General features: G+C 50.9%; 1 protein-coding gene across 1 annotated transcript in view; it reads left to right on the top strand.

The window, feature by feature from the left end:
* Positions 1-11,151, top strand: part of LOC125487850 (tropomyosin alpha-4 chain-like) — a 20,067-nt gene that overhangs the window by 710 nt on the left and 8,206 nt on the right. Inside the window, exons 2-4 of the mRNA XM_048620296.1 lie at positions 89-164; positions 3,304-3,366; positions 4,997-5,066. Of these exons, the coding sequence (XP_048476253.1) occupies positions 89-164; positions 3,304-3,366; positions 4,997-5,066 (209 nt within the window). The remainder of the gene's footprint in view (positions 1-88; positions 165-3,303; positions 3,367-4,996; positions 5,067-11,151) is intronic.

The raw sequence follows: 11,151 nt of genomic DNA, 5'->3' as shown, positions 1-11,151 counted from the left end.
CATCTTCAACTACCTGCTCCTCTCCCCCCCCCCCCCACCCCACCGCCCCCACCCCCTCACCTCATTCTCACTGCCCCTGTGCTAACAGCAAGTGCGCAGAGCTGGAAGAGGAACTTAAAAATGTGACAAACAATCTCAAGTCACTGGAAGCCCAGGCTGAGAAGGTAGGGTTGCCACCCACACACCTCCCCTTCCCTGGCTTCCAATCCCTCCGACCTCCACCCCAACCTCTCAGTTTTCTCTTTCCTTTCCCCCAACCCTGTCTTTTTTTTTTTTTGTTTGCTGTTTTGTGTGTGTACACAGATGCACAGCCAGCAGCTATGAATGTATGTGTGTGGGAGAGGGTCACTGGTTGCAGTCACGCTCCAGCATTGTGGGAATGTGTGGTTAGAGGAGAGCGGTAGAAGTAGTTGGGGCAATGTCTGGTATGAGCGAAACCAATAAGGTCAGCTCCATTCCGGTCCATGCTCCCAGAACTGACTGACCCCGCTGAGCACTGGTACTGCTCGCCGCTGCCGACAGCATGGTAACAACCGGGCCCCATTGCCGCCAGAGCTCAGCACCTCCCTCGCCCTGTTCCTCAGACTGTCATAGATCGAGAGAGAAATCAACTGCCGTGACTGGTCAACAGTTTGCATCACAAGACCCCTCCCCCCTCTCTGAGCTGCATAGACCTTGCCCACAGTGTTGTTGGGCTCCTCTAGCACACCGGTAGTGTCCATACCTCTGGGCCAGAAAGCCCTAGGTCCAAGTCCCACTGTCTCCAAGTCAGGCCGGGTCTGAATGCATGTGATAAAAAATGTTAGTTTTTTTTTTAAAGAACTGGTCTGTCAGCTGTGATTCTGATCCATCGCCCACCACAAGGCCCAGTTAACACATGTTGTTTTATTTCCCTCAGTGGGACTGGCTGGGGGCGGGTTTGAATATATCCTGGTTCCCGGCGGCTCCTTTTTGAGTCTAGGGTCATTTGCAGGCAGGCAGGGTACTGGCCTAAGGATTTCTGTCTCGACACTTTTGGCATACGCCCCAAAAGTCGGTGAAGCACTTGTAACTGCACAGCCTCCGTCATCACGAGAGCCAAATTACACACAGCAAGCTTCCATGACCACTGGTGAGACTGACTCAAATGTTGTCAGTGATATTGTTTGAGGGATAAATGTTAGCCTGGACACCACAGGGAGAATCTGCCCGCCTCGCTTTGAAGAGCGAGGGGAGCCAGACGTTTAGGCGTTAGGCCTTGATTGGACGTTCCTTCTGAAAGACCTTGTCTCTTCTCAAACTGCTGCAGGCCCATTTACCAAAGGTGGGTGGGTCAGTCTGTCTCCCACAGCTGTTCGTTTGCACTACGTAGTTTGATACACAGAATCCCTACAGTGTGGAAGCAGGCCATTCGGCACATTGAGTCCACACTGGCCTTCTGAAGAGCATCCCGCCAAGACCCACCAGCCCTATCCCTGTAGCTCTGCGTTTTCCATGGCTAACCCACCTAGCCTGTGCATCCCTGGACACTGTGGACCATTTACCACGGCCAATCCACCCCAGCCTGCGCATCTTTGGACCGTGTGAGAAAACCAGAGCACCCGGAGGAAACCCACACAGACACTGGAGGGAGAATGTGCGATCTCCACACAGACAGTTGCCTGAGGGTGTAATCGAACCTGGGTCCCTGGCGCTATGGGGCAGCAGTACTAACCACTGAGCCACCGTGCCGAACACCTTCCAGTCTGTCGCTCACTGTCTCGTGCGCTCTCAACCCTTTTTTCTGAAGACCCCACTTCTCCCGTTACACCAATTCAAATAACATGTCACAAGCACTGGCTGCTGTAAGGAGGGGTAGGGAAGGGAGGAGGGGCTAAATCAAAAAGGTATTGAATGGGGAAACCATACACGCTAGCTCCTATGGTGCCCACCTGGCGCTCAATACAGAAACCAGCCCTTAAGTCTACGCTGCAGTGTGCGCTTGCTGCTATCTGTTGATATCTCAAATGCTTCATTCTTAATGGAGCCATCTCTTAAACTATCACCACCTCCATCAAGGGAATGTTGCCACGCCAATGCCACACGTCAACCCTGCATTGTGCGCTCAAGTGTCATTATATGTTTGTACCGTACAAATCAGGCCTGTCTCTAGTGTTACACAGCACGGAAACAGACCCTTCAGTCAACCAGTCCATACCCAACATCATCTCAAACTAAACTAATCCCACCTGCCTGCTCCTTCTCAGAATTAGAAGTTTAAGGGGTGATCTGAACGAAGTCTTAACAAGGAAAAGACAAGGTTGATAAAGATAAACTATTCCCACTGGCTGGTGACTCCAGAACTAGGGTGCATAGTCTGAGAATTAGGGCCAGACCACTTGGTGGCTGCTCTTCAGAAGTGAACTGCGAAGGTACTTTCAGAGCACGTGTGTAAAAGCAGGTTAAGCGGCACCAAGTCCCTTCTTTTTGGAGGGGCAAGTGGCCGAACCCGGTGGTGAATCTCTGATGTCGAAGCAGTGCGTTCGAATACAAATCGGGGAGTGCACGCAGTCCAGAGGAGGAAGTGAACCTTGTAGAGATCTCCTGACTCTCTGGGGCAAGGGTCTCCTTCATCACCACCACCACTCCCTTCCCCTCTACTGGTTGTGCTGTGGCAGACGTGCCGTGGCAGACATGCCTGCCACCTGCTGAAGCTGTCCTTGCTGCAGAAATCAGTGCCCGATTTGGGCTGGGGGCTGGATTTGAACAGAAAGCACCTCTGCCAGCTGCTGCAGTTTCGGAGAACTCCCAGCCCACACGGGAGACTCCACGCCGGCGGTGGGGAGCCTCGCTCAAGGTTACAGTAGGGGTCCCTGTGCTGTCGCTACCTTGTGCGGACCCCGGGAGAGAGAGGCATGGGGTCCTGCTGAAGGCAGCACAAGGGCTGATGGTGTGATGTACACGTCATCAAGCAGTCCATTCCCCCTCATTTCTCTGCCTCCTGTAAACTACTGGTTAGGTCGGTCTGTGTTTTAAATTAAACAAGAAATGTTGGAAATCGCAGCAGGTCAGGCAGCATCCTGAATCTGTGACCCTTCATCAAAGCTGTGATTTCCAGCATTTTTTTATTGTTGTTTTCAGTACAGATTCCAGCATCTGCAGTGATATCCTCCCAAATTGTGTAAATTAAACAGTTCTGTTCTGACAATATATAAATGTTTGACAGATTCATTTCTCTCAGCTCTTTCTCTCCTGACGTTGTATCGAACGACAGCTCTGGATTGTGTGCAGTCTCTCCAGTTATTTGACCCAGTCTCTCTCTCCTTTCTATTCCCTCACTTGTAGTACTCCCAAAAGGAAGACAAATATGAAGAGGAGATCAAACTGCTGACTGACAAACTAAAGGAGGTGAGCATGCTTTTTTCCACGCTTCAAGGCACAAGCATTGAATGGTATTTACAGCAACAGTTCATCGCTACTGACCTATCCCCTGGTTTTATTTTGGCTTGTCCCCACTGCGTTTTCTTTACCCTGTCTGTGCCCCTCATGTACTGATCGGGAATCCCCTTCGCTGCCCAGCTTAGCAAATCATGGCCTGTGCTGCTTGATCTCCTCGAGGCAAGACTGAATACTGTAACTGCCCCCCCCACCCCCCACCGCAAGAATGCACCCAGATCCTATAGATCCTGGGGAAGGAGGCGTTGGTCTGAGCTCTCCTCCCCAATTAGCTCCCCTGTCTCCCCTTGCCAAGACACCCTAGAGGTTTGAGCCCTGATTAATCCTGGTGCAGACAGGGACAGTAGCTAAGGGGAGGCGATGGCCTCGTGGTATTATTGTTGGGCTTTTAATCCAGTGACTCGGGTAGCATTCTGGGGACCTGGCTTGGAAACCGAGCGCAGCTGAATTTGAATTCAGTTTAAAAGGGGGGGGGGGAAAAGAAAAGAAAATCTGTAGCTGAGGCTAATGACAACCATGAGTCAATTGTCAGAAAAACCCATCTGGTTCAGTGGTTCATCCTTTAAGGATGGAAACTGCCATCCTTACTTGGCCTGGTCTAAATGTGACTCCAGACCCACAGTGATGTGGTTGACACCTAACTGCCCCAATTTGGGATGGGCAATAAATGCTGGCCTGGCCAGCAACACCCTCCTGCTGTGAATGAATCCTTTTATTTATAAAAAAAGGAAAACTGGTGAGACTTCAGGCAGGGAAGACCGTCTGGTTTGGAGTTTGCTCGGGCTTAAAGCACTAATGGAAGTACCTCTTTAGATACAGTCACCCTAATGCAAAAGTCCTACCTCGGGCAGCTTTCTGGGCTGAGCGTGACTGGTGAGCCAGCTACCCGGTGAGCCGAGGCTGCTGCCTATTGCTTGGGAACTGGGACCCGTGACCCTGACTGACCTTTTGTACCAGGATCTTCCGGATATCTGTGACTTGCCGATCTTATCGCAAGTGTGCGGTTCACCCATTCCTCCCCTGCGTTCCCAGCACAGCAGCTCCTCACTATGGTAACCTATTCGCCCTCGGGTGTAAATGCTTTGTGTTCTTGCTGGCTTCCCAGTGTCCACTGTTGCACTATTGTAGATAACAAGGTGTAGAGCTGGATGAACACAGCAAGCCAAGCAGCATCAGAGGAGCAGGGAGAAGGGTCCAGACCCAAAACATCAACTTTCCTGCTCCTCTGATGGTGCTTGGCCTGCTGTGTTCATCCAGCTCTACACCTTGTTATCTCAGATTCTGCAGCATCGGCAGTTCCTACTGTCTCTGCACCATTGTAGATGGTGTTCTGGAATTTCCTCCCTATTTCTCTTGCCCATGCTGTGCTTCAAGACACTGCTTAAAACTGACATCTTTGGCCGGGTTTTCAGTCACCCGTCCCTAATATCTCTTTCCTGACCAGAGTCCAGTGGAGAGGGGGTTAGTTCGGGGTCGAATTTTACTGTATTAGTGAAGCACTGCAGCACGTTTTACCGCACCAAAGATGCGAGGTAAATGCGCCTTGTCTCTCCCCTGATTGACACGTTGTTGTTGCCTTTAGGCTGAGACCCGTGCCGAGTTTGCAGAGCGCACCGTAGCAAAGCTGGAGAAGACCATCGACGATTTAGAAGGTACGTGAGTGGAACTTACGGGGATTCAAGCAGCAGCTTCCCTTAGTGCTGTATGCGGTGGGAATCGTACAAGGAAACAGCGGCAGTGTACGTTTGAAATCATAACAGGAAAGACAACCCACCTAGTGTCCGTCACGTTCCTCGGGGGCTTTCAGCCCGCCCGTTCCTTCTGAGTTTGTAGTGGAAAAACAATATCCCACAGGCAGCTGTCTCCTGTTCTTGACCCGCACTTGAATGGGCAGTCAGACATCAGTGCCTCTGACTGTGCTGCCCTCTCCCGCTGCTGCCCAATCTTTTGCAGGTTGAGTAAGCTCACACCCCGAACCCTCCTGAGTTGCAACAGAGGGTCCCATTGCAGAGTTAGGGTGGTTCTTAGTCGTGGGGTCGGTTTCGCTGCAGCAGTGGGTGCTGTCTGCTCTTCCTTTCCCTCGCTCCCCACCCCGTTCCACCCTTCTCCTTTCCTGTGACACAGAGTGCCCGGCCCTGCTTCTCTGAATTGATGCAGTGCCTGGCTCTTCCCTGGAAAGTTGCCTTCCATCCAGGTGGCGCAGTCTGCCCCTTTTGATCACTCCCTGTTTGCCAAACCCAAGCCTGGATTTTGGGCTGTTATTGTCAATCCACCTGCTGGAAAATCCCCTCGAATAATTAAAAACAAAAGGAATTTGACTTGACACCTGCAGGCCAGTGACCCTGTAGCTGAGCTGCACTATTGTCCCTCGGTTACACAGTAATTTTAATGCATTGTTCAACAACAGATGAAACATGTATTGATAATCCCGTTGAATGACAGAATATAGCTGAATGGCCTACTTCAGCTCCCGTGTTATATGTTAGGCAAATTCAAGAGAATGAACTTCTCCCAAACAGCGGGAGAATAAGGGGACTCACTCCTGCGGAGGGACAGTGAGGGAGAATGGGGGGATCTCGCTCCCGCGGACAGGGAGGTGGCAGAATGGGGGGGGGAGCTCGCTCCCTCGGGGGGGCATAATAGCACAGATGCATTGAAGGGGGAAGCACACGAGGGAGAAGGTGATGGTGAGTGGAGGTGTGTCGGTGAAACGAAAAGTGGTATGGAAAGAGGCGAGTGTAGAGCAGAAACAGCAGCACAGAGCTCTTGAATGGTTGCATCTGCATTGTCCTTTTATTTTATATAGTGTGGGCATCGCTGGCTAAGCAAACGATTATTGCCAGTCCCTAATTGCCCCTTGCGAAGGTGATAGCAAATGGAATCTCTGGTCAGTTTGACCACCTCTTGTCGTTGTGCTTGGATGCAAGTCCTAGTGGCTTTGCTTTTGTGTTAATGGGGCAAGTTTTCTTTTTTTGGCCCACGCTCCCTCTGCCTTGTGTACCATAATATATGGTCGAGGCAGCTATCCCCAGGAGCGCTTGTCATCCTGGACGGTTTCCTGTGCCCCAGGGTTGGGAGGGTGGAAGAACCCACATTGGGACTTAAACCTAGGTGCCCTCCAGCGAGAATTAAGGGATCCCTCAGATGCTCTGCAGTTGCCTGCCCAGCTCTATCTCCCTGCGTGGGGGCTCAGTTGGTAAGAGTTGGGGTATGGTTGTGACTGGGTCAGAATGCACCAAGCCACGGTCCCATGCAGCTGAAACCGCACTAACCTGATGGGGCACAGGGAACATACCTGCAGGTCTGAATTTTAGTCAGTGCTATTTTTTTTCAGGGAGCAGACTGACCACCCGGGTGACTTTCCACACGTTTAAAAGCCATTTTAGTGCAGTGATCTGCACTCACTTAAACGACACTGTGGAAAGTGTGTGTACACTTCGGGTCTGCACAATGTTCGACACTACACACGCTCACACGTCGCACACGCTGTTAGAAGCTGAGCTGTTCTGCGCCCTCTGTGTATTCCAATCTCGCTTTACTGCTCTGTCATTTCACCTGTGCTTTCTTATCCATTTCTCTCATTTCCCACCATCTCTCTGCCCCCCCCCAACCAACCGGATCATCACCTTGTCCTCCTCTGACTTGTGTTCGTCGCACTCCTCCTCCTCCTGCTGTCTCTCCGTCCAGACGAACTGTACGCTCAGAAACTCAAGTACAAAGCCATCAGCGAGGAGCTGGACCACGCTCTGAATGACATGACCACCATGTAAATACCTGTTCTTTTCCTTGCTCCCCCACCCTGCATGTGTGTCTAACCACGGCACTCGCGTTCTCGCCCACCAACCAGCAGTGCCTTGCAAAACCTGTAACCGCTTTGTGTGAGTTTGCCGTGTGCTTCCTCCTAACCCAACTGCGGGGAACGTCTGCAGCATCCGCGAGGGCCCACTGTGGAGAAAAGCATCACATCGTGCCCACACTCCAGGCTACGGTGCGCTGAATGTTATTTCTCACCGTCTACCTGTCAGGTGCACGTACCCACATCCCCCCCCTCCCTTGAAACCCTCAAGCTAACCGGGTCTTTCACTCCTTTCACTCTGAAATCTATGGTTTTCACCCAGCGAACAGCCTCAGATGATCTGTGGTGAGCCACTGCATCCGGCCCCTGTATTTCCAAACCGCCTCAAACCTCCAGATAGTCCCCGATGTGGGATTTCTGGGCCTTCAGTCAGGATGGGGTGTTTGAACAATTTGTCGCTTCCTGCACACAAGGACACACTCTATTCTCCAATCTCCCCAGCAATAGCGTGAGGCTTAGGCTCCCTTCCTAAGACTGTGTAGACATTATGGAACGATCCTACGCAGCAGAAAGCCACTCCCTTGACATGTAACCCTGCACGTAGATCATACAACAGTAAAGAAACGGGCCCTTCGGCCAATCGTATCTCTACCAACTGTTCTAAACCAATCCCATCTGCCAGAAAACAGTCTGCCTCTGTCTATTTGTCTAAATGCCTCTTAAACGTTGCAATTGTATCTGCTTCTCCCATCTCCCTTCCACCACCCTCTGTTTATTAAAAAAAAACTTGCCAGTCACATTTTGTTTAAACTTTATCCCCCTCTCTCCTTAAACCTATGCCCTCTAGTGCTTGACATTTCCACCCTCTGTGACCATCTTCCCTACCCCCTCCACCCGCTTTATCCGTGCCTCTCATAATTTTATACATTTCTATCGAGTGGCCTCTGATACCCTCGCGGAAACAGTCAGAATTTGTCCAACCTCTCTTCATAGCTAATGCGCTCCAATCCAGGCAACCTCTTTCCCCCTCAAGTGTCTCTCCGATTTCCTGTGGAAGCTGCTTCCCCTGCCCTTTGAGGCAGCATCCCGCAGGACACAATGTCCGTCTGTCACGGAAAAATCTCCACCTCTCGTCAGTCTGTCTGTCTGTCTCCTTTGGCCTGCACTTCTGGTGGGAACAATTCCACCCCCTCCACCTTCAGTCTACCATTCCTTGTAACTCCTGACTCTGTGTGTGTGTTGCCCTCTAAACTGGTGTGGGGCTACTGACGCATGACCAGTTTGACGTGGAGTGTGCTGCTGTTCTAACTTCATCCATCGCTGTCTGGCTCCAAGCTGAAAAGACTAATAAATGCAAATTGGCTTTGACGGTCTGCTGAGGAAGATTTTTAGGAAGTCGTGAGGGGTAGAATCTAAGACCGTCTCCTTTATCGGTCACATTTGGGGTGGGGGGTGTCCAGCATTCAGCCTTAAATTGTTTTGTCTCATCCTCACCACCCCACCCTAAAATTATGGGGAGTTCCTACTTGATCTTGGTTCTTGGCTGTGCAAAGGTTTACATTCCCCGAGCCTCTTGCACACAGCGTCGCAGCTCAGGGGGACTTCTTCTTTCTTTTCCACCACTGTCGTGGTGTGGGGAGCACAGCAAACGGGTTTACACAGCAAGCTCCCACCAACAACAGTGATGCCATATCGTGTGCCCGGTTCCCCTTCAGACAACCCCCCACCGACAGTCCGTTTGGCCTCTTCGTGAGGTTTGACAGCAGAGACCTTCAGACCCGGGTGCTCTGGTTTCCCCCCACAATCCAAAGATATACAGGTTACAGTGAATTGGCCGTGCTAAATTGTTGCATGGTGTCCAAGAATGTGCATGTTAGGGTGGATTGGCCATGAGAAATGCAGGGTTACAGGGATCGGGTAGGGGGATGGGTCTGAGTGATATGATGTTCGGAGGTTCAGTGTGGACTCATTGCGCTGAATGGCCTCCTTCCACGGAGCAGGACGATGACAGGGCAGACAAGGAGGAAATGTGCCCTGCTCTGACTGTGGAGGACTATGAATAATTGTTAAAGGAGACAAATGCTTTTTTTTTGCTTAAAATTGCATTAATTTGTCTACCCTCGAGTGGCAGCTGTTTTTATTTTTGTTTGAGTAGCTTTGAGTGTTTGCCTGTAAAACAGCTTTGTGCTTGGAGGACTGCAGTGTATGTATTACAGCATGACTTTCCAGAAATTGAGATCAGTCTGCTTTCAGGCGCTGGGTTTATACCTGTTTTATAAATATGATCATCTCTACCTCAATGACATCCAGGTGGCCACTTGGCCCCTTTGGCCTGTGCTAGGCTTTATTTTCTCTCCTATTGGTGGGATGTGGGCATCCCTGGCAAGACTAGTGTTTGTCTGCTGCCCCTAATTGCCCCTCAGAGTCTCACCCAGGGCCATTTCAGAGGGCAGGTCAGAGGTGGGGTCTGGAGTCACATGTGGGCCCTGCCTGGGTGAGGATCGCCGATTTCCTTCCCCTGTTGTGGAACCCGCTGGGGTTTTTAAACACCATCGCCGAGATTGGCTTTCGACTCTCGGCGTTTATATTCATCAATTTCCGCCAGGTGCCATGTCGAGATTTGAACTCTGTTCCCCAGAGTTATTAGCCTGGGCCTCTGATATCCAGTCTGGGTCTATTGCCACATTCCCCGCCGCTCCACCCCAATGGTGCAGAGACTCCGGCTCTGATCCCATCATCCCAGCCCCCGTGACCCGAAGGTTTTCTAAACTGTTTTTAGTAAGGAACCCTAACTTGCATTGGGCCTTGGAATCCAAAGGTCCTTTGTTTTTTTTGTTGAAGCAGAGGCAGACTCTCTGCAGTAGCGCAAGGCTCAAGCAACTGGTGACCGTTTTCCCCAGAGATCGGTCATTGACATATCGAGAACGAAGGTGTCTGGGACCCATGTTTTGTGTTGGGGAAGTGGAAGGGTCTCTGGCTGTCGGAGTTAATTATTGGTCAGAAGCTCATATGTCTCTCTCTCTTTACCCCCACCCTCACCCATTCCTGTTTCCTTTTGTACAGATGATTCCGAAACAGCGAGAGTCTTTCGCTCCCTCTGCTTTCTTGGCGGCTGTTGCCAAGCAGGACGTTGCTTTGCATCTGTGGTACTCGCACGTGGACACGCTCTTGTGTTTTCTCTCTCTCTTTCTCTTGTCTCCTCCCTTCTCTTTCTCTCTGCCATGTTCAGCCCTTCGCTTGCCTGCTGCTGGATGTGCCTTTCCACTTTGCATTTCTCCGGTTTCGCCCCTCGTTTACCGTTCTGCGATTCTGTTTGTCTTCATTTTCACCAGCTCGCCGGCCTGTTGTAATCGAAATTGCTCTTCCACAGTCTCCTTCCTCCCCCACCACCAGCACAACCAACTTGTTACCTTGTCCCCATTCTGTGACACTTAATGCACCTCATCTTCCTTTCAGTACCGGAATAAAACATTTCAGCCTGTCTCGAGTCTTTGTTCTGTCCTCATCGGTGCAAGATTTACAAAGGTGGAGGGGTGTGGGTACGAGAGAGGGACAGATTGCGTTACTGCAGAAGCTGGAATCTGTGCTGAAAACAACAAATGCTGGCGTTCAGAGTGGGTCACGCAGCATCTGTGGCGAGAGAGAGCAAGCTAATTGTAGATAACAAGGTGTAGAGCTGGATGAATACAGCAGGCCAAGCAGCATCAGAGGAGCAGGAAAGCTGGCGTTTCGGGCCTAGACCCTCCTACTATCTCTAATGTTCTGGGGATCTGAGTTTGAATCCTGCCATAGCAGATGGTGGAATTAGAATCCAGTAAAAATCTGGAATTAAATGTCGAATGATGAGCATGAAGTCATTGTCAATTGTCAGGTAAAACTCATCTGGTTCACTTTTGTCCTTTAGGGAAGGAAACTGCCATCTTTACCTGGTCTAGCCTCCA

The sequence above is a fragment of the Rhincodon typus genome, chromosome 46 (genome assembly GCF_021869965.1).
Source record: "Rhincodon typus isolate 14 chromosome 46, sRhiTyp1.1, whole genome shotgun sequence".
NCBI lineage: Eukaryota > Metazoa > Chordata > Chondrichthyes > Orectolobiformes > Rhincodontidae > Rhincodon > Rhincodon typus.
Note: the sequence above shows the minus strand (reverse complement) of the source record. Positions and strands in the feature narration are given on the sequence as shown.